The sequence below is a fragment of the Dromaius novaehollandiae genome, chromosome 2 (assembly GCF_036370855.1).
Source record: "Dromaius novaehollandiae isolate bDroNov1 chromosome 2, bDroNov1.hap1, whole genome shotgun sequence".
Taxonomy (NCBI): domain Eukaryota; kingdom Metazoa; phylum Chordata; class Aves; order Casuariiformes; family Dromaiidae; genus Dromaius; species Dromaius novaehollandiae.
The window spans coordinates 922,852-944,385 of record NC_088099.1 but is presented as its reverse complement, the minus strand read 5'-3'; the positions used below and the strand labels follow the sequence as shown (position 1 = coordinate 944,385).

The 21,534-nt window shown below is 60.0% G+C and overlaps 3 protein-coding genes across 9 annotated transcripts; 2 read left to right on the top strand and 1 right to left on the bottom strand.

The window, feature by feature from the left end:
• Nucleotides 1-206: 206 nt before the first annotated feature.
• On the bottom strand, nt 207-8,538 carry LOC112993718 (zinc finger protein 777-like). 3 transcript variants are annotated; one of them, XM_064505590.1, is made up of 7 exons: nt 8,420-8,538; nt 7,114-7,605; nt 5,789-5,915; nt 5,025-5,138; nt 4,721-4,840; nt 4,342-4,455; nt 207-3,043 (listed from the first exon to the last, which is right to left on the bottom strand). In XM_064505590.1, the coding sequence occupies exons 2-7, from the start codon at nt 7,486-7,488 to the stop codon at nt 2,139-2,141; spliced, it is 1,755 nt and encodes a 584-aa protein (XP_064361660.1). In that variant the 5' UTR covers nt 7,489-7,605; nt 8,420-8,538; the 3' UTR covers nt 207-2,138. The 3 variants fall into 3 exon arrangements, with proteins under 3 accessions (XP_064361660.1, XP_064361662.1, XP_064361661.1); XM_064505592.1 differs by having other exon boundaries at nt 4,342-4,452; XM_064505591.1 differs by having other exon boundaries at nt 4,721-4,837.
• Nucleotides 8,539-8,758: 220 nt separating this feature from the next.
• Nucleotides 8,759-15,366, top strand: LOC112993719 (zinc finger protein 777-like). Of its 5 annotated transcripts, XR_010387504.1 has the most exons (8): nt 8,759-8,938; nt 10,557-10,683; nt 12,175-12,288; nt 12,439-12,564; nt 12,661-12,795; nt 13,326-13,487; nt 13,691-13,938; nt 14,047-14,182. XR_010387504.1 is itself a non-coding variant. In XM_064505601.1 (7 exons), exons 1-7 carry the CDS (start codon nt 8,837-8,839, stop codon nt 14,198-14,200), a joined length of 1,371 nt encoding a protein of 456 aa, XP_064361671.1. In that variant the 5' UTR covers nt 8,759-8,836; the 3' UTR covers nt 14,201-15,366. The 5 variants fall into 5 exon arrangements, 4 of the variants coding, with proteins under 4 accessions (XP_064361671.1, XP_064361672.1, XP_064361670.1 ...); XM_064505601.1 differs by having other exon boundaries at nt 13,326-13,938; nt 14,047-15,366; XM_064505602.1 differs by lacking the exon at nt 14,047-14,182 and having other exon boundaries at nt 13,691-13,954.
• Nucleotides 15,367-16,337: 971 nt separating this feature from the next.
• On the top strand, nt 16,338-21,534 carry LOC135327402 (zinc finger protein 777-like). Its single transcript, XM_064505593.1, has 5 exons — nt 16,338-16,423; nt 17,308-17,703; nt 17,984-18,110; nt 18,837-18,956; nt 19,985-21,534. Exons 1-5 carry the CDS (start codon nt 16,400-16,402, stop codon nt 21,040-21,042), a joined length of 1,725 nt encoding a protein of 574 aa, XP_064361663.1. The 5' UTR covers nt 16,338-16,399; the 3' UTR covers nt 21,043-21,534.

Sequence of the window (21,534 nt, the reverse complement as noted above, 5' to 3'; positions counted from 1 at the left end):
AGGAAACATGAGTACTCGATTAGACAGGGACTTCTTCTCCCAGGGAAGGTGAGAGGACGCGATTCCCTGGGAGCTGGGTGACAACGCACGTGAGACGTCCCTTTGGGTCACACCAGGGGCCGGGCACAGCAGGTTCCCGAGTCAGGGCTTTCCCAGAGCGTAGCAGAATGACTGGGGAGAGGGGGAAACATTTGGGACTTCACAGCTTTAATCTGTTCAAGTTTAATGTTATTATTAAAAATCAAGTATCTACTGCTGCAAATTTAACTGGCATTTTACAAACAGATAGAAACAAACGAGTTCCCTGCCCCGGAGGGCTCACAGTCTGGGCAACAGAAGGGTAACAGGGAGACAAGAAATTCAACTGGAGTCAGTAAGAAGCCACCGAAGGGCTGATTAGTCTGTCTGCTTCCCGGACGAGACCCAGACTGCTTGTCCAGGTATCAAATGCCCCATACTGCTAACTGCCAAGAGAGTCTCCTCTGGCATGTTGGTCAGACCTGGACAAATGTGCGAGGAAAATTAGTCTGTTTTCGCTGCTTCAAGGTAGCAAGTGGCCACTGAACATTAAGGAGTGACAGAACATGAAATCCTCCATCCTTGTGGACTTACTACCTTGAGAAAACGACGGCGTGCACAGACAGGCTTGCCACACACAGACCTACTCACGCTCTTCAGAAACCGCGAAAGCAAAGCCCCCAGCAGCACGAAGATGCGAGGACAGTGCTGCAGGCGGTTGGTCACCAAGCGAACACCTGCAGCTGCAGACATCTCCGCACGCGTGGCTCTGTGCCAGTTCCCACAGCGCGGCTCCGGAGCGCTCACGCAGCCTGCTCCGGGCAAAAAGCAGGTTAGTTGGACAGCGCAGAGGCTCTGAGCTGGCCTCACAAGCCCCCTGCAACCCTCCCCACGTCCCCCGGACACCTGGGGGTCTGGAAGCAACCGAGGGGGTTTCTAAACCCAGATTAGTGATGGTGGGAACTAGCAGACCTTGTCAAATAACAACGGGAGCCCCAGCGTTGCATTACATAGTTGGGCAAGTTGCTCAACAAATTCGAGTTGCTGGGAAATGTTTCTGTAACTGTTTGGGATATAAGGAAAGCTCATCCTCAAAGGCAAAGGGCAAGAAACATCTGTACCACAGGCTACCCAGGGAGAAAGGGAGATAAAGACAGGAAAAGACAACGAATAATAAATAAGCAGAACAGAAGTGTTAATGTACAGGCAACCACCAGAAAAACCGCTACCCCAACACTTACTTCAGCAGGGGAGCACAGATGTGCACCACCTCTGGCTAACAAGTGGTTTCCCCATTCAGTTCCACTGGAATTGTCTTAGAGGTATCAGCAGGAGCTTGGCTGACGCCGTCTCCTTTAGGCGTGTTAAGAAGTGACAGGCGATGGAACAAATTCCCCCCACAGTTACTGCAGTGCAAGTCTAGAGTATCCCATGGTACACATCCCAATGCGTATCAGAGCAGCTCAGAGCAGAATTTGGCCCTACACTTATCATTTACAACAAACTAAATCCAATTTTAGGCTCTAGAGAAGGAACCGAACCTGTTTTTTTCCAGCTAGCTTCCTGAGCAGTAGCAGCAATGAAAACACCATTTGGCCTGTGCTGAGGCACACGGAGGGTTGGGAACTTACTGGCTGCCTCACCCTGGTGCATGTGGCATCTGTGCAGACTGCCAGCAAGGCCTCACCTTGTGTGTGCGTTTAGTTGCCAGGAGTCTTTTGAGAATACGCAACTCAAACTTGCCCATGAAACTGAGCACAGCAGAACTTCAGCACAGGGAGCAGCCAGGGAAACTCCAGGCAAAGAGTGGCTGCTTCAGAGAAACTCTACCTAGCTGTAACCAGTTCAACCAACTGATTCCATGTGCTTCCTTTAAACCTGGAGAGGTCCTAAACACTTTCATCCTCAAGAGGTTTTCAGGCTGACTAGGAGGTACCATGGCATACCATCGCACCATGACGAAAAGGGCAGTGGTGCCAGGGTGAATCCTAGTCCTACTTTGCATGGACCTTTTGATTAAATTGTCAGAGAGCCTTCAATGCTGAGCAGCAGAGAGACAGAGACTTTGTCCTCTTCCACCTCCTCCAGGGGCTGTAGGATCTGAGCAAGCCCAGCACAAGCTAGAAGAAGTTGTCTAGCGGTGCCTTTCTCACGTTCTGCGTACCCACGCGGTTCCTCTCACGCAGGTGGATTTTCTGGTGCTGGAGGAGGTGCTGCTTCTGGGTGAAGCTCTTTGAGCACTCGCTGCATTGGTACGGCCTCTCTCCAGTGTGGATCCTCTGATGCCGGATCAGATTGGAGGGGTGGCTGAAGGTCTTCCCACAGTACGAGCAACCCAGGACCCCTCCGCTCCGGCCTGAATGCACACGCTGGTGGATGACAAGGGTTTTCTTCTGGGAGAAGCTCTCCTGACACTTGTTGCACTTGTAAGGCTTCTCCCGCAGCTGGCTCTTCTGACTTGGCCTGTAGCTGCCGTTGGTGTTGACGCTTTTCATGCATTTGGGACTGCCGTACCCCTTGTTCGTGGCTGGGACCCTGGCGTGGGCTTTCGCGCTGTTGTTCTGCCTGAGGCTCTGCGTGCGCTCTGCGGCTGCGTCGGTCCTGTCTTCCGCGTGGATCTGCTGGCGCAGCTCGAAGCGCTGCTGATGCAGGAAGCCCTCGTCGTGCTCAGCGCGCTCACCACAGCACAGCGCGTCGTGGCTCTGCTGGTGCGTTGCGAGGATCTTCTTCAGCCGGAAGCCCTTCCCACAGGCACCACACGTGTGAGGTCTCTCACCGGGACAGCTTTGCCCGTAAAACGTGATAGCGTTGCTCTCCGCCGGAGCAGGTGGTACCAGCCCGCTCGTCCTCTGGTTTCTCTGCTGCACCGGGGAGCTGTACTGACTATCAAAGGGCAGCTCCTCACTGGGACCCTGGAAAACAAGCTCCTGTAATTCCCTGGATAAAGTCTTGGGGGTCTCTGAGCTTTGAAGAGATTCATCAGAGTCCTCTTCTATTTTGAACGTCAGCACCTCATCTGCTGGAACTGAAACAGCAACAAAGGGGACATTCATTGGCCTGAGATACGAGACACTTCTGAAATCCCCCGATTCCTTCCCCCACACATGAATCGAACAGACCTGTCTTACACAGGGAACATGAAAGGCAGCTGCGCTCACAGATCAACAGAGCTAGCTGGAAGACTAAAAGGGGAGAGGGTGCAAGTGAAAAGCACAAGAGCGCTTCCATTTCAGCTGGCTTAGCAGCGAATGTGAGAAGCTGTGAGGGAGGGGGCAGAAAGAAGTGCTGCCTTCCAGGACAGCAGGGCTGAACACTCCCCAGACAGTTTCCTGAATTGTCTCCAGCCATCCCCCTTCTCCTAAGTGCTGATATCTCATGAACTGGGGGTAGCCTTCGTTCACACAGCCTGTGTAGCTGCCTCCCTCCCCACACCAATGACTCAATATTTCTCACTCTTCAGAGAGCACCAGCCCATTCCATGAGGTCTACCTTCCCTCTGGTCCCTGGACATGGGGACCCATCTGTGCAGCCTCCTTCTTTAAAGAGGAAGAAGGAGCTTCTTGAGCCAGATGCTCAGAAGCTCAGGGGCTGCAGAGAAGAGCTGTGCTCTGCAGCAGCCATTGCCTTGCCAAGTGCCAGGGACGGCTGTCCCACAGCACGATCGGAGCCAGAGATGACGTTCTCATCTGCAAATTTGCCCAAATCCCTTCTAAGCCCATTTTGCTTCCAGCTTTTGTTGTGTCCTGTGGCAGTATCTTCCTACAGCCCCTACCCCGCTGCATTCACGAATGTACAGGCTTGTGTTGTGTCCCCTGTTTGGCCATGCCCTTCTCAGGCTGAAGGGTCCCACTGTATTTAGTCTCTCCTGCTACAGAAGCTGTCTGTCCTGCTGCTCTTCTCTGCACCATGTCACTGACTACTATATTCTTTTCAAGATCAAGTGAACTGCACTCAAGCTTCCAATACTGTGGCATAGCAACATCTTCGGAGAAGACACTGAAAATTGAGCTCAGTTCCTTTCCTAGTAAGTCCTCGTATTTTGTTTGACTTATTTCAGGGATTCCTGTCCCTTCACTTGCAGTGTTTTACCTACCTGGCACTTTAACCTTTCTACTAGCAGTACTGTCCCTAACCTTCCTCTTGCCCTTCCTAACCTCAGCGTGGTTCTTGTCCTTTCTTCACTCTCCCACCTGTCTCTGCTCAGTCCCCACAGCTCAGCGTATCCTGCCCCACAGCGGGAAGGTTAAGGGTGCCGTTGTGCGGCATCAGCTCCCCACCTTATCTCCGGCCGCACAGCACACTGTGAGTCTGCTCAGAACTCACCCACGCTGAGCTCTGCAAATTCGGCATCCTCCGTAGCTCCACGCTCCTCCACACACGCCTCTTCCTCTTGCTTCACAACGCACGGGAAACTTGGCTCTGGAATGGCGTAGTCTGCTAGCGTAAAGAGGAAAGCCAGGTTTCTTTACCGGATATCACACCACCACTTGGCTCTTCCCTTGCTGTGCCAAGGTTTGCACCCAGTTACACTGCTTTTATATACAACCCCTCTTCGGTGTCTCCTACTCCTGTTCTCTTTCTTGGAGCTTTACTCAGCTCTCCAGAGAAGCAGTTTTCCCCTTACCTCTCAGCTGATCGTGTTTCAGGATAGTGCCCTCCCCGCCGGACACGTGCAAGCACGCTCTTTCAGAACACCGCTTACCAGCTTGGGGTTCAGCCAGCGCATTTATTCTCTCCTTCGGGTCATCCTGTCCTCTCAGGCACTGCACGCCTTCTCCGTTGTCCTGGCTGCTCACGTCACATGTAAATGCCAGAGACTCTGCTAATGGGAAAGATCAATCCCATTATGTTTTTACTAACACTTTCTTATTCCCCCAAACCTCCTGCTCAGCAAGATCTGACAAGCTCCATCCACAGCAAATCAGGACTATCACCTCATGACATCCTCTGCTGACAACAATACACAAACATTATGTCTGAGGACAAACTCGTAATTCATCTCTTGCCTGTGCTTGGTTCTGCAGGAATGTCTCTCTCTCCCGAGTCCACCTGGTTCCCACCGCAGGGTGCCTCTCCTCTCTCAATCCGGGACAGGAGGTCAGGTTTGGAGATTGCATAGTCTGTTGAGGAACACAAATATTGAAGTTTCCGTACTGCATCAAACCGCCCTCCTTGCTGTTTGTGCCAGGTGATGAAAAAAGCCTGGAGAAACACACGCGTGCTGGGGTGAGCGGATTCTGCTGTACGCATGGGGAGGAACGCTTCCCTGCAAACACTGCTGGGGCTCCGCCGCCTCGCTGTGCAGAAAGACCGGAGTTACCAAACCAAGCCCCACTGGGCACCGCTATTTAACTCCCAGCTCGTGGGACGGAAATGGAAGCCGGTTTGGCATAACTGTTCCCTACATCCCTAAAGCCCAAGGAGGGGGAGTGGCCTTTCCTGAACTTCCAAATCTTGTTTATTGTCTTCAATCCAGCCTGACACCCGAGCGCCTACTCCTAGATGCCCAGAGGCTCTGACTGTCTACAGACCATCAGACAGACAGACGTCTTTGTGAACGGAACTGACTGTACATTATACCAAGCGCACGTGCAGGCTTCTAGTGACGCTGACATCTCTGTATTTCCTGCAAACTCTTTGTTGGTGGTGTGTTTCTTCCTCCCCAAACCCGTTCCATAGTGCGGGTGGTACAAACATTTCACAGCACGGAGGGCCCCAAAACAGAGTTAGTCCAGAAGCACCAACAAATGACTGAAAAAGTGATATTTACCCAGAGAGATCAGAGACTCATAGTTCCCTTTCATCATATTTTTGTACAGCTCTTTCTGCCCTTCTTCTAGATGCTCCCACTCTCGCTCAGAAGAGGAAGCAGTGTCATTTCCAAATGCCATCGGGACCTGTAAGCACAAAAGTTACAAACTCAGCACCTTTTCTGGTACTTTAGCTGGCCCTGCCGTCCTTAGAGCATCGAGAAGAGGAAAGTTTCTAATTTTTATTTATTACTTCCGCCATTTCCAGAAGTGTATAAAGTACTGAAGGGGCAAAAATATCCTGCTTTGGAATATTTTCTCCTCAGGCGTAATACAAAGACAGTACAAAACAGGAGAGAGAGAGGAATGACTCAGACCTTCAGTTTAAAGAACTTTGTTCATTTGTGCTAATTATTGGAAAGCCCACTGTGAATTCCAGAATATTCCTACATCTCCTCATGCAGAGCCTTAGCTGATTATAAAGGTAGTTCATTTACTTCAGTGGAATTGTTTGAGGGGAAGAATCTACTACTCAGTGTAAAATGTATGAATTTGTCCTTTTATAATGAGATACAATTATATATGTGAACAAACAGTCCTTACTTGATACTTGTTTTTGACACATGACAGCAATTCTGCAAAAAGCAATTGGAAGTTAAGCTCTTTCTGCAGAGTTCATTAAATGTTTAAGGATAAGTGGGAGAAGGCTGCCGCTTGTGTGGGTGAATTACTGCGAGAGCACAATGGCAGCATTAATTTTAAGAGCTGGACCGTGCAGAGCCTTCACTGCTGCACGGGGTCTCCTTTTGGGCACCCCGTTTCGAGATGAGGTTGAGGAAACAGGATCTCTGAGACAACAACAAATGAATTATGTTTAACAAGGTAGAATGTGTGATTTTTTAATTAAGTACAAGAAGAGATTTATCTGCTTAATTTGCAGCAGAAATGATTGAAGTCAGATCCTAGAACAGTAAGGTGCAAGGTCCCTTCCAGGCCGACGCTTCTACGGTCGTTTATAAAGGTAACATCATTCCCTTGAACTAAACTGTTATCTCAGGGAGTGCTTCAGTCGTGTGAGGTATATTTAGAGATCTCAGCCCACCGGACTCGACAAGGATTTGACGTGCAGCGCTCACGATCTCCGCAAGCAAATACTGCTGCCGATGTACGTGAAAAAGCAAAACCCTGAGTTTCTGAAACCCGCAGACACTGTTTGAAATGCCCCTTTTCAAACCGTCCTTCCATAGCACCAGAGCATCCATTCGCGCTGATGTCACCTCAGTAAACAAGGCACACGTGACATCCTTACCGTCCCTCCCCAGAAGCATGCATAGCCATTTGTTACCTTGGGGACCTCGCCCTGGGTGCCCGGGGGCAGCTGCAGGATCCAGATGTTCCTGTTCTTGAGCAGGTTCTCCATGCTCTCCAGGCGCCGCCCGTACTCCTGGATGAGGGTGCCCAGCACGGCCAGTTTGCTCTCCATCTGGTTACCAAAATCCACTACTGTTTTCTCACAGTCAAAGTACTTCTTCTCGGTTGTCACCGTCCTCCGCTCCAGGTTCAGCAGCCGCGCGGCGTGCGAGTCCACGCTCCTCTCCACGGCCTGAACGGCCGCCACGACCGTCCACAGGGAGATGCTCGCGCTGCTCGACCTCATGCCTTTGGCGAAAGCCTGTTCTGGAACCACGGGGCAGTGGAAACTCGCCGAGCGCGCGTCCATTTCCCGCTCCTGAGCCTGCGCGCGAGGACAGGGAGAGGCCTCGGGGGTAGCTCCAACCCTCGCGCCCTGGTGGCTTCAGCACGGCTCCGGCCACGGGGCCTCGGCCTGTCTCCGCGGCTGTTTGGATGCGAAGGGGAAGATGAGTCAGGGGACGCCCTGCGCGGGAGGCGGCCGGCGTGCGGCGACGGGCCCCTCCCCGCGCGTGGGGTGGCCAGGACGGGTCCTTCCGCACGTGTGGGGTGCCAGGACACCAGGATGGGCCCTTTCCCATGCGTGGGGTGGCCGGGCCGGGTCCTTCCCTGCACACGGGGTGCTAGGACAGGTCCTTCCCCGTGCGTGGGGTGCCAGGACACCAGGATGGGTCCTTTCCCATGCGTGGGGTGGCCAAGACGGGTCCTTCCCTGTGCGTGGGGTGGCAAGGATGGGTGCTTCCACACACGCAGGGTGCTAGGACACCAGGACGTGTCCTTTCCCGTGCATGGGGTGGCCAGGATGGGTCCTTCCCGCGCATGGGGTGCTAGAACACCAGGACGCATCCTTCCCTGTGTGGGGGGCAGCCAGGACAGGTCTTTCCCTGCGCGTGGGGTGCCAGGACACCAGGACGGGTCCTTCCCCACGTGTGGGGTGGGCAGGACAGGTCCTTCCCCACGCGTGGGGTGCCAGGACGCCAGGACGGGTCCCCCCCGCACGTGGGGGGCCAGGACCGTAGGACAGGCCCTTCCCTGCCCGCGTGGGGTGGCTGGGGGGGGTCCTGCCCCACGCGTGGGGACACCGGGACACCGGGCCTGGCCCTTCCCCGCCCGTGGGGGGCACCGGGCCCGGCCCTCCCCGCCCCGCCCCGCCGCCCGCTGCCCCGGTCCCTGCAGGCCCCCGCCGCGGCCGGCCCCCGCCCTGCTCCCGCGGGGCCGCCGCCGCCGCCGCCCGGGCCTACCTGCGCCTGCCCGCGCCGCCGGCCGCCGCCACAGCCGCCCCGGGCGCCGCGGGGCCGCCGCGCCGCCAGGAGACGCCGCCGCCCCTCCGCCGCCGCCCCCGCCCCCGCGCCGCCGGCAGCGCCACGGCGCACCCTGGCGGCCGGCGGCCGCGCCGCGCGCAGCGGGTGCCCGTGGCCGCCCAGGCCCCGCGGGGCGCCGCCGCCGCCCGGGGGGTCCGTGGGACCGGGGTGGGGTGGGGGCGGCGGTGCTCGGCGCTGCACGGGGGGGCGGCGGGGCGGCGGCGGCGCCCGGCCTGCGGGGGGCGCTGTGGCGGGCGGGGGCGGGGCGCCCCCTAGCGGCGCGGCGGGGCGGGGGGCGGCGCGGGGCCGCCTGCCTCTCTGCGTCGCGCAGGTCGCGGCGGGCGGCGCGGGAGGGTCATGGCGGAGCTGCGCGGCCGCCTCGAGGCGCTGGAGCGGCGGCTGGAGCGGGCCGAGGCGGCGCTGCGGGCCGGCGGCGCCTGGGCCCCGCCGCTGCCCCCGGTACGGCCCGGCCCGCCGCGCTCCGGGGGGCTCGGGGGGGGGCCCGGGGGCGCAGGGGTGGCACTTAGGGGGCTGGCGGGGTTGCTCTTGGGGGCTGGGGGGGCTGGGAGTGAGGCAGTGGGGCTCCCTATGGGGCTGGGGTGGCACTTGGGGGTCTGTGGGGTGTGCTGATGGGGTCTGGGAGCTGTGTGGGGGGCTGTGGTGGCACTTAGGGGTCTGTGGGGGCTGTTCGTGGTGTCTGTGTGCTGTGTGGGGGGCTGTGGTGGCACTTGGGGGTCTGTGGGGTGTGCTGATGGGGTCTGGGGGCTGTGCGGGGGGCTGGCAGTGAGGCAGTGGGGCTCCCTATGGGGCTGGGGTGGCACTTAGGGGTCTGTGGAACATGCTCATGGTGTCTGGGAGCTGTGTGGGGGGCTGTGGTGGCACTTGGGGGTCTGTGGGGTGTGCTGATGGGGTCTGGGGGCTGTGCGGGGGGCTGGGATTGAGGCAGTGGGGCTCCCTATGGGGCTGGGGTGGCACTTGGGAGTCTGTGGAACATGCTCATGGTGTCTGTGAGCTGTGTGGGGGGCTGTGGTGGCACTTGGGGGTCTGTGGGGTGTGCTGATGGGGTCTGGGGGCTGTGCGGGGGGCTGGGATTGAGGCAGTGGGGCTCCCCATGGGGCTGGGGTGGCACTTAGGGGTCTGTGGAACATGTTCATGGTGTCTGGGAGCTGTGTGGGGGGCTGTGGTGGCACTTAGGGGTCTGTGGGGGCTGCTTATGGGTTCTGGGAGCTATTTGGGGGCCTGAGAATGAGGTGGTGGAGCTCCCTATGGGGCTGGGGTGGCACTTAGGGGTCTGTTGAGGGTGCTTATGGGGTCTGGGAGCTGTTTGGGGGGCTGGGAATGAGGCAGTGGGGCTCCTTATGAGGCTGTGGTGGCATTTGGGGGTCTGTGGGGTGTGCTGATGGGGTCTGGGGGCTGTGCGGGGGGCTGGCAGTGAGGCGTGGGGCTCTCTATGGGGCTGTGGTGGCCCTTGGGGATTTGTGGGAGCTGTTCATGGTGTCTGGGAGCTGTGTGGGCGGCTGGGAGTGAGGCTATGGGGCTTCCTATGGGGCTGGGGTGGCTCTTAGGGGTCTGTTGAGGGTGCTCATGGGGTCTGGGAGCTGTTTGGGGGGCTGGGAATGAGGCGGTGGGGCTTCCTATGGGGCTGCGGTGGCACTTGGGGGTCTGTGGGGTGTGCCGATGGGGTCTGGGGGCTGTGTGGGGGGCTGGCAGTGAGGCTGTGGGGCCCCCGGTGCAGCCCTTGGGGGGCTGGGGGTGGTGCTGGGGGGTCTGAGGGGCTGGTGGTGACCCTGGTGGGCTGTTTTGGGGGGTTGAGGGCTGTTTTGGGGGGTCTGGGGAGTGTCTGGAGGCTGTGGGTGATGTGAGATACTCGGGGACGGGGGGCTGTTTTGGGGGCACCTGGAGGCTTGGGGGCCATTTACGTGGCCTTGGGGGGCTGTCGGGGGGGGTGGGGGCTGCGAGTAAGGCTCGGGGGACTGGGGGGGGCCGTTTGGGGGTGCCCGGTTCCTGCCCCGGGCTGGGGCAGGGGCGGCTGCCCCCCCCCCCCCCGCAGCGCTGAGCGCAGCCCCTGCGGTCCCAGGTGCCGGTGACCTTCGAGGACGTCGCGGTGTACTTCAGCGAGCAGGAGTGGGCCAGCCTGGACGAGTGGCAGAAGGAGCTGTACGGCAGCGTGATGCAGGGGAACTACGAGACGCTGGTTTCCCTGTGTAGGACTCCGTTTGCACTGGTTTGGCAGCAGCAGCTGCCGCCCGGGGAGCTCTCGGGGTTGTTTTCCTGCCCCTTTGCCTTTCGCTGGCATCTCGAGCCCTCAAACGTTCTGCTCAGTTTCTGGTCCCCGCTGGAGGTGAGCGGAGGCTGCCAGGCACACGCAGCAGGGGTAGTAAGTGCTCGGTGTCTTCTCCTCGCGGAGAACAGGTACACTGAATTCCCGGAGCCGTCCTTACGGAAATCCCGTTTCGTATCTGTGGCCCCCCGTGTGCTTCGCTGTCCGTGTGGTGGATGTGCTGTCCATCTGTCTTCGCGCGGTGTGCTTGAGGGGGGCCGGCCGTGCCCGGGGGGACAGGGGAGGAGGTCTCGTGGGCAGCATTTGCAGTGCCTCTGGCTGACCCCCAAACGCATGCTGCTCGCAGCTGCAAGCGAGCTTTCCAAAAACCCGGGTACCCACCGCAGAAATCCCGCTGGAAAGAGCCATGTTTGGGACCTGCTGCAGAGCTGGGGGGGACGGAGGTGTCCTGAACTGAAAACACCACTTTGTGCTGCCTGGTAGCTTGTTGCAGCCCTGCCCGCTTGTAGGAAGCAGTGTAAATCAGTGCTCCCAAATGGGATATTTTTCAGGAATTGCCTTGTTTTTCTCTTTAGGGCATGTGTGTACGTATAAAATGTTTGGAGCTCTGCTTGTCGCATGACAGCAGCCCGTTCAGCCCAGGCAGGGCCGCGCGCTCATCGTTCTTGTTCGGAGGAGGGAGCGGAGGCCTGGCTTTCCCAGCAGCGGGTGCCGGGGCTGTCCCCCTAGTCCTCTGGGCTCCCCTCTAAGTGTAGCCTGAGGAACTGGAACAAAAGCACCGAGGAGCTGGAGGTCTGAGTGTGATCCCAGGGCAGGTCAGGGAACTAGTGTCTTCCTCGTGGCCGTGGCTCTGTCACAGGTGGGACGAGTCGGAGTTTTTTGTCCTTTAGTGGGTGAGGATCCTTGCTTTGCTGTCAGACTGGCTGAGCTCGTGGCTGGTGATGAGCAGCAGGTAGAGGTAGTTCAGAGCGGATAAATGTAGTAGGGCAGACTGCAGAAGTGGAGGGAAGTAGAGCTGTTTCGTGAATAGGGTATCAATCAGGATGTTTGCAATTCTTTCCCTATGCTTCAGAGAATTTTCCCACCTGCAGTGTGAATTTCTGGGAGAGAAGAGTTTCTGTAGCGAGAAATTCCCCTAGATGGAGCGGGGATGGATTTTCTGGTAGTCGTTACCGGCTCTTTTTTGGCTGTATCAGAGGATTCTGTTCAGATTCTCCCCCCCGGCCTCCTGCCTGCTGGTCCCTGTCTGTGTCCCCTAACTCCCTGTGTGCTGGCATTGACGCTGTTGTCTGCAGATGAAGCTTCTGTGGGCAGGGACTGGGCTCTGTGCTGACGCTGCATGCAAGAGGCTGTGGGTGCATCCTCGGAGACACTGTCACATCTTGCCCCTGCTGTCTGTCTTGCCCTTGAACAGACTGTGCCCTGTGCAAGCCTGACCTCTTATCTCGGATTGAAAGAGGGGAAGAGCCATGTGTGCCAGCGCAGTCAGGCCTGGAGAGAGCGGAGGTGCCTGCGGATCCACCCACAGGTGAGTGACCCTGGGTTTCTTCCGTGCCAGGATCCTGGCTCCTCTGTTTAACGGGACGATTGAGAGGGGTGAACCCGGGCGGAGGTGCGTGCATGCACTTGCTCCTGTGAGCTCCTAGCTGGTGAAGCAGAGTGCCCTTTTTCTCCCCAGAGCTGGACTGTCCTAGCTGTGCGAGCAATGATGCTCTGCTGCAGGTGAAAACAGAGTCTTGTGAGGGGAACTGCGGGGACCTGGAGGAAAACAGGAGCCCAGCAGACGCACCAGACTGCTGCGCATGTGAGTGGCTGGCAGATCCAGCCTACGGGAGGGGTCTTGGGCCCCTCCTTGGCTGTATCTAATCCAATATCATAACCGCTATTTCTGCTTCCGCAGCATGTGTCCCTCATGGAGTCCTTCCTGTCCCAGTGGATCTCAGCCAACCAACCCCTTTTCCACCCCAACCTCTCTCCATGTGCTCTCATGAAGTGGTGAATCCGAACCAGCCTCCATCTCCTCCCCCTGCAGCAGGTACAGGGTCCTTCATCCCTCTTTGGTGGGGTCTGCAGCCCCGGGGGTGCCGGCATGCTCCGGGAGCAGCAGGAGGTTTCCGCAGCTCTATCTTTGGGCCCTGGGCTTCCAGGACAGGATTTTACGTGATCCAGATGGGCCACGAGTGGTTTCTGATAGTAAATGCTGTTGCCAGCCTTGAAATTGTAAGGAGTAAGGCACGGCGTAGCGTGAACCAGCCCACTTGGTTATTTTGCTTTGAAGGATGAGCCCCCGATTTTTCTGTTGGATTCCCCTCATCCTACTTAAGTGGTGTTCGTTATCTCTAGTCACCCTTGGGGTGTCTGCAGAGATGAACTGTAGCTGTACCCTTTCCTGCAGTTCAGCTGTGAGAACACTGAGCTGGAAGAGGGGAGCAATTCAGAGACTCGCACCAGCTTGTTGGCTAGCGGGGGGGACGAGAGGGAAGGACGCAGGAGAGCCCTTTGGTGTTTATACTTTGTCCTCAAAACCGAGTGGAAGAATGATATTTTGCTCTGTAAAATTTCCAGCAGATGCTGTGGTGGGGATTGCAGCGGAGATGCAGCAAGTGGAGGTTGCTGTGGAGAAGCTGCCAACACCTGGAATGCCTTTGAAGAGGCTGGAAGAGGAGGATGTGAAAGATTCAGGGAAAGGTGGCCAGGATCCAGTGAATGATGTTCCTGAAGATCCAGGTAAGGAGGATGTCCCAGGTCTTTGCAAAGCAACGGCATGTGCAGATCCAAGCCACTCAGTTACTTCCCTGGGGAACCCGGTGGAGGGTTCCTGCGTGGGCAGAACTGCGGCCTGCCAGCGAAACTCCACTCGGGAGAAATTCTACACGTGCCCTGTGTGTGGGAAGAACTTTCTGCTGAAGATAAATCTCATCATCCACCAGAGGAGCCACGCCAGCTGGGTGCCGTACATCTGCACGCACTGCGGCAGGAGCTTCAGATCCAAGAAAAAAATCCAACGTCATCTGCATATCCGGGCAACCAGGGGGTCCTGCCTGGCCTCCGATGCTGAGGAATGCTCTGGCTTGGTACCGTGCCCTGCCTCGCAGTCCGTTGCCCAAAACAGGGGCACCGTTGCTGAGTGGGAGAAGTCCAGCCCCGGTCGGTACCCGCTGCCTCCTGGGAAAATGAGGTATACCTGTACTGAATGCATGGAGAACTTCTCCAGCCAGAGCTTTCTGATCCTGCACCAGAGGATGCACACTGACCAGCACCTCATCCTCTGTCCCTGCTGCAACAGGAGCTTTGCCTGGGCCTCTGACTTTGTCCGCCACCACCGGATCCACACGGGCGAGAGGCCGTATCAGTGCACCGAGTGCCAGAAAGCCTTCAAGCGGCACCACCACCTCGTCGTCCACCGCAAGACCCATGCGAGGAGGGAAAGGCCGTACTAGTGCAGCCAGTGTGGGAAGAGTTACCTCTGTCAGCAGCACCTGTTTAAGCACAGATGTGTCCGCGTGAAGTAGACGGTGTAGTGGAATTGGGGGTGAGAGGAGGGCGTGGGACACCGTGCTCAGCCCTGCCCGGTGCCCGACACCATCCGTGCTCGCGAGTTGCTCCTCGCATTTGAGCAATGGAAGAGCAGCTGCAGCGGGCAGAGGCGCTGCGGGAGAGCAACTGGGCGATGTTTAGATGAAGGACTCTTCCCTTTTTTAGAGAGTATAACTAGGTGGCTGTAGAAACCAGGTTGCTCCTGACAGCTGAAAACTGCTTCCTTTGGCCATCGTTTGCAGGCACCAGGCTGAACCCCGCCACGGCCAGGTGCTGGCGGTGGGGCAGCCCGTGTGCCGCTGCTTCCCAGGCGGTTCCCCGCGATTCCCTGGCCTCCCCACGTAGCCGTTCTGCGCAGGCTGTGTGGGGCAGGTCCCGGCATTGCTGTGCGGGACGTGGGGCAGTTTGTGCACTGGAAGAGCCGCCTGGGTCTCCCCCACCGGCCTGGGAGGCGTGTGATACATGTGAAATTAGGGAAGCGAGTGGTCGTTTTAGAGCTGAGGAGCTGGGTATTGAGCTAATGGGGGGAAATAAGTTTGGATAAAAATGATGGTGAAATAAGACTTGAGCATTCTCAGGGCAGAGTGGGAGGCTGGAGGGCTTCAAGGGAGCAGGCTTAGGGAATGGCTAGGCTGGGTTTTGTAGGAAGATAATCTAAGGAAGGAGGTCCTAGGACAATTAGGTCGGTGGGTTGCTGTCTTGAATTTCACGGTGTGCCTTTTTCTCGGTGCCGCTGGGTCCTTTCCCTTCAGCAGGCAGGGGCTCTCCTGGACCTTGCTCCGCTCGCTCTTTCGGGTAATTAATTGGCCAGCGGGGCCGGGGGGTGCTGCAGCCCCAGGCGTTGTCCTGCTCGGGGGGGTCTGGCGTTCAGCCCAGCTGCAGCCCCCGCCCGAAGGGCCGGAGTGAACGTGGAGAATGCAGGCTTGGGAACTGGTGAGGGAACATCTCTGGGAGTGCGCAGGGGTGCTGCGAGGCGACGCTGGGGCGGTGGCGGGTCCCAGGCTGACCTGGCGACGTTACTGCCGTGTACCGAGCTGGAATAAAGAGCAGGAGCCGCTTGTGTCCTGTGGCCGTGTCTTGGCTGGCGTCCTGTCCCTGGGGGTGGGCAGCGGGTGTCCGGGGCAGTGAGGGGGGGGCCGCACGTGGGGAGCTGGGGCTGGGGGGCCTGGGGATGCTGATGTCCTGGGGCTGTGGGGCCAGGGAAGCTTGAGCTGGGGGTGCTGGGACCAAGGGGAGCTGGGGGGGGACCAGGGAGCTGGGTGAGCTGGGACTGGGGGGCACCAGGGCCCTGAGGTCTGTGGGGCCAGGGCTGCTGGGGCTGGGGGGAATGGGAGCCCTGGGGACTGCGAGAACAGGGGGAGCGAGGGAAGGTGGGACTGGGGGAAACTGGGACCAGAGGGAAATGGGGCTAGGGGTGGTGGGGAGAGCTGGGACTGGGGGCACCAGGGCCCTGGGGGCTGGGGGAATAGGGACCAGGGAAGCTGGGACTGGGGAGAACTGGGGCCCTGGGGGTGGGGAGGATGGGGTTCAAGGGAAGCTGGGGCTGGAGGAGCTGGGACTGGGGGAAACTGGAGTCCTGGGGCCTGGGGGGAACAGGGGGGCCAGGGAAGCTGGGCCTGGGTCTGAGGGGAGCTGGGGCTGGGGGAAGCTGGGACCGGGGGGAAGTGGGCCTGGGAGGGGGGGACTTGGGGGCCAGGACTTGGCGGGGGGGAGCCCGGGCCTGGGGGAACTGGAACGGGGCGCGGGGGAAGGCCGAGGAGGCTGGGCCTGGGCTGGGGGCGAGCCAGGGGTGGGGGGAGCTGTGACCGGAGGGGCCTGGGGAAGCCGCGGGTCCGCGGGGGGGTCCGCGGCCGGGTCCCCCCAGGGGGAGGCTGCGCTGCGCGGGGCCGCCAGGGAGCGCCGCGGTGCCGCTCCGGGGCCGGCAGAGGGAGGCTGCGCCGCGCGGAGCCGCTAGGGAGCGCTGTGGTGCCGCCGCGGAGCCGCCGGTGGCGGGGCGGGGGGAGGCTGCACCGCGCTGCGGGGCCGGCAGGGGACGCCGCGGTGGCGGCGCGGGCCGGCAGGGGGCGCTGCGGGGCGGCGGCGGCGCGGGGCGCGGGGCGGCCATGGCCCGCTGGGGCCCCGCTCAGGTACGGGGGCGCGGGGCGGCGGCGGGGCCGCGGCCGGGGGGCACCGGGCGTCTCGGCCCCCGGCGGGCCCCGCCGCGGCCGGCGCTCGGCGCGAGCCGGTAGCGCTGCTGTGGGGGCGGCAGGCCCGGCCCGGCCCGGCGGCGCTGTGCTGAGGGGGCCGCGCCGCCGCCCGGCCCGGCCCCGGCCCCGGCCCCGGCGGCGGCGGGAGAGCTCGTGCGGCCGCACCGGGACCCGCTGCCCCCCCTCCGGCCCCCTGCATCCTCTCCGGCCCCTTCGGTTCCCCCGGGCCCCGGTAGCACCCACCGCCCCCGCTGCGCCCCCCCACCCTCTCTGGCCCCCTCCCAACCCCCGCTGGCACCGAGCGCCCTTGCTGGGCCCCCCCAGCACCCGGCCCCGCACATGCCCCCGCCCTGCCGGTCCCCACCGGCCCCCAGCACCCCCCCGCCCACCGGCACCCCTCCACCCCGGCCCTGCCAGTCCCCACTGGTCACCGACACCCCCCCCCCGGCCCTGCCGGTCCCCACCGCCCCCCGCCACAGCCCTGCCAGTCCCCACTGGCCCCTGGCACCCCCACACCCACCAGCACCCACTTGCCAGCCCTACCAGTCCCCACCGGTCCCTGGCACCCCCCCGCCCACTGGCACCCCCCCTCAGCTCTGCCGGTCCCCATTAGCACCCGCTGGCCCCCACTGCACACCAGCCATCTCTGCCCAGCTCCCTCCAGCCCCGCTGGCCCCCGCTGACAACAACTGGTCCCCATTGCGCCCTCGCCAGCTCTGAGACCCCCGCCGGTAACTTCCTGCCCCCCCCCAGCCCCCCGCCGCGTGCCCCTGCGCCGCTGGGTGACTGAGCGCCCCTCTTCTCCCTCCTGTCCCTGCTCGCAGGAGCCGGACTGGGGGCCGGAGCCCTGGCAGCAGGTGCCACTGCAGCCCCCCGGCCATGTCCCCATCTCGGTCCCGGAGGGGGAGAAGCAGCTGCAGGTGCCTGAGATCTCCCTGTGGACAGTGGTGGCCGCGGTCCAGGCCGTGGAGAGGAAGGTGGAGTCGCAAGCCCTGAGGCTGCTGAGCCTCGAGGGGCGAGCGGAGACGGCCGAGAAGAAGATCACGGACCTGGAGAAGGCGGTGCTGGAGTTCGGCAGCCAGCTGGAGAGGAAGTGGGCCGCGCTGGCCTCCCTCGTGCAGGAGAACACGCGGCGCCTGGAGAACGTGGAGCGCCAGCTGCAGAACAGGAGCTGCTGGCCCCTGAGACCCCCCCTGGGCCCCAATGGGGACATGCCCAAGGTAACACAGAGGGAAGGAGAGGTGCTTACACACCTTCCAGCCGTGGGAGCTGCAGGTGGAGGGAAACAACCGAGCAAGAGCCATTTTAAAATGTTGAAATTGGTCCCTGAATTCAGTATCTGCCACGGCCCTTCTCCCTAGGAGCTCTAGAAGGGAAGAGAGTCCTACATTTTATTTTCCTAATCTGTCTTCCTGCGGACATCGCGGGAGCGGTGGGGATTTCTCGCGCGGGAGACGAACGGAGCGGGGAAACGCTAAGAAGGGCCTTCTGCGGTTTCAGGTGCCCGCGGCTTGTGAGGATGATGCGGTCAGTTTGCCCGAGCAGGAGTGGGGGAGCCTGGACAACCGGCAGAAGGAGCTCTACAAGATTGCGATGAAGGGGAGTTACGAGGCTGGGGTGTCTCTCGGTGAGGATCAATCTCTGCTCACTTTTCAGAAACTCCTAGGCTGAATCTAGTGCAAGGTTGTTTGTAGGCTCTTGTGTTGCGTGGAAGTTTTTGTGGAGAACAGGTCGTGAGAGCTGAAGCCTTTTTACATTTAAGGTTTGGTGACGTGTTTACTTCATGCTCAGCCTGTGCATCCAGAGAAAATCTCCCCTCGCAAACACAGAGCCCTGGCAGTGATGTCAGGCGTCCTCAGGCGCTATCAGGATTTGGCCCTCTGCCAGCCCTGACTTTGGTGCTTGTAGCGCGAGGCCTTGCCCCGTGAGCAATCGTTGCTGGTGTTTGCTGGCACTGGCAGCCGAATACAGGCCCGAGCACTGCGTGCCGCTTTCCGTGACCCGTGATCCGGTCCTTGGGAAGTCTCCCGTGAGGATGGCTTGCAAAAGCTGGGTGCAGGCAGTGCAAATACTTTAGCACTAATGTAAATTTTAGCACTGATTATTTTTGGCTGGGATTTTAAAGGACGAGTGCCTGACAGTCAACTCAGTTGCCTGGCTTAGCTGACGCCTGCCCGTTCGCTCTGACTGTCATGGGAAACCCAAGCCGCTGCTTTGGGAATTGGGGACCCCTCCAAGCGTCCCACGGCTCCGGCTGTGCAAGAACAGCCCTTTATCATCGCCTCACGCCACAAAGGGGGTTGGTGCCAACCCTCAGCATCAGCTGTTCATACAGCCGCTTCCTCCTTCCTAGGACCGGGTGACGCCAGCTCCAAACCCGCTCTGCTGTCGCCGGGTGAAGATGGGGAGGACTCGGGTCCCCGGACTCAGGGGCTGCTGGAGAAGGGAGTCATCCCGGGGCACCTCAGCTCTGGTGAGTTACAGCAGCTCTCCCAGCGTGCTCCTGCTCCGCAGCGGCTGCGGAGAACGAGCAGTAAGAAACAAGCCAAACTGAGCTCCTGGAGGTCGTTAAGGGCTGCACGAAACTTAGATGGTTGAATGAATGGAAATTAAGAAGTGAGGTGGAAAAACACCACCTTAGAGAGAAAGAAATCCCGAAGGGTCCGCACTGAGTGCTCTCCTCCCAGGGCAGAGGAGACCAAGCAGGGTTTGTGTTAAATGTGCCTGCTTTGCTGCTGCTCACACACCTCTGGTGCCTGCCCAAGGCGGGGTGGAAGTTAGACATCGCTCGCTTTCAGCAGTTCCCTGCAGCGAGGGCCCAGCGCAGCCAGTGTCCGTGCACTAGAGACAGCGGCAGCGTCTCTAACAGTGCATCAGGTCCCTGTAGTTTCCAGTCTTGCGCAGGGACAGAAAGTGTTGGGATTTTAAGCCATGTGATTTGGGCATCTTTAAAACTTTAAAGACCAAATCTTTAAGCCCAGGACAACCCACTTGCCAAAGAGAGTGGAAAATAGAGAGGCTGGGATGTCTGTGGCCAGACTTGGCATGAGTGTGGCTCTGCACCTCTTCACCTGCAGACAGACACTCATTTCTGCTCCTCGAAAGCTTTGTTTTGATCCTGTTTCCCAGATTGACCCACCTAAACTTTGCCATTTCTGGCAAAGACTCCTTCCAGGATGAATGACTCTGCAGGCTCAACTTTGCCTTCATATTTTTCTCTGTTTTGGCTTCTTTAAGAGTATTGCATTGTCAGGACATCGAATAGCCCTGAAGTTCAAGATAACCAGATGCCCCCCAAAAGATGCCAAAGACCCCTCAGCCTCATGTGTCCTTCTCCCTCTTTGGTCATGGTAAAAATCTTCCTGCTCGCTTTCTAACGGCACGTTTCCGGGTTCGTCTTGCCGACGTGCCGCAGAGGAAGCTCAGCTCCTGCTCCTGAGCTGGGGCTCTTGGCATCTGAGAGCTTTCCTTTGCTGGGAATGAATTGCTGTCTCTCGGCAGGTGAGAAGATCGTGATCAAGACAGAGGAGCAGCAACCGCAAGAGGAAAGACCTGAAATCCTGGCTCTGCCACGGACATCCTCGGTAAGGCTGGAAGAGGAGGCTCCGCTGAGCCAGGAGCAGCCAGTGCCTTGGGAGAGTCACTCTGGCTCCGATGAGCGGAAGGGAACAGGAGACGGCCTGGGGGAGCTCTGCAAGCACCACACCGCCCAGCCTGAGTTCAAGCCCCTGCTTGTCCCGGGGGAAGCTCGCCCTGCCCCGGGCTTGTCTTTCCCCACAGAGCACGGGCACAGCGTTGGGACTGAGCAGCAGTTCGCCCTGCCCCAGGGAATCCAGCTGGGAGAGGAAACCAGCGCCGCAGCTGCCTTGTTGCAGCCCGGCTTGGAGGAGGATCGGCCGTGCGTCCCGGGGGACGAGCCCCGCACGTTCCCGCTGGGCTGGAAGAGCATCCGGCTGAAGCGGAACCTCCTGGTGCGCCAGCAGAGCCACGCGCGGAAGAACAACGGGTCCTTCATCTGCGCCGCCTGCGGCAAGAGCCTGGCCCACCACGCCGCGCTGCTGCGGCACCAGCGCCTGCACACGGGCGAGCGCCCCTTCCAGTGCCCCGCCTGCGGGAAGAGCTTCAACGAGAAGTCCAACCTCAACAAGCACTACCGCATCCACACCGGGGAGCGCCCCTACCGCTGCGGCGCCTGCGGCAAGGGCTTCATCCAGAAGCACCACCTCCAGAAGCACCAGCGCATCCACGGCGTGCAGCTGCGGGGCGGGTGGACAGGCCGGCCCGCGCGGGCCAGCGTGGCCGGGGAGAGGCTCTACCGCTGCATCGAGTGCGCGGAGAGCTTCCCCCAGCAGGCTTCCCTGGAGGAGCACCAGCGCCGGCACACCCAGCAGCGGCCCTTCCAGTGCACCGGCTGCAGCAAGAGCTTCCGGCACCGGCAGTCTCTGAACCACCACCAGAAGATCCACGCCGTCGCCAGCTGTCCCGGGACCAGCTTGCTGAACCACCACCCGGAGCCGGAGCCCAGGCCCTGCAAGGCATTGACCCAGGATAATCCGTAGCGCAGGGGCTGGAGAAGGGACGGGGCGGCGGGATTGCGGGCTGCTCCACGGAGGTGCAGCAGTTCGTGGTGACGGGACACACCACGTGCAAGCGCAGCTGCTGCTGCAAAGCCGCAGCGCTCGCCGCAGCTCGGCCCGGCTCTCCCCGGACACCGCCTTGCACGACAAGGACGGAGGGTAGCTGCGGGGCTGCCGGGCGGAGAAACGTGCTGCAGGGTGGAATGACTGGCCCAAGACACAGCAGAGGAGGTTTGGCAGCAAGGGCAAAGTCACGTCAGCTGCTGCCTTATGAAAGGGGGCTTCAGCTGAAGAGCAGCCGCTGCGTGTTCGATACGGTGTAGTGGGGAGTGGTGCACTTGAACTCAGGGTTACCTAAATACGAGCAGCTACAAGAGCGGTTGGGGGTGTTCAGCGGCCCTAGGAAAAGCTGTTGTGGGCAACAGCTGGGGCCGTCAGGCATTGGGAAGAGGCTTGGATAAAAGACTGGGGTGA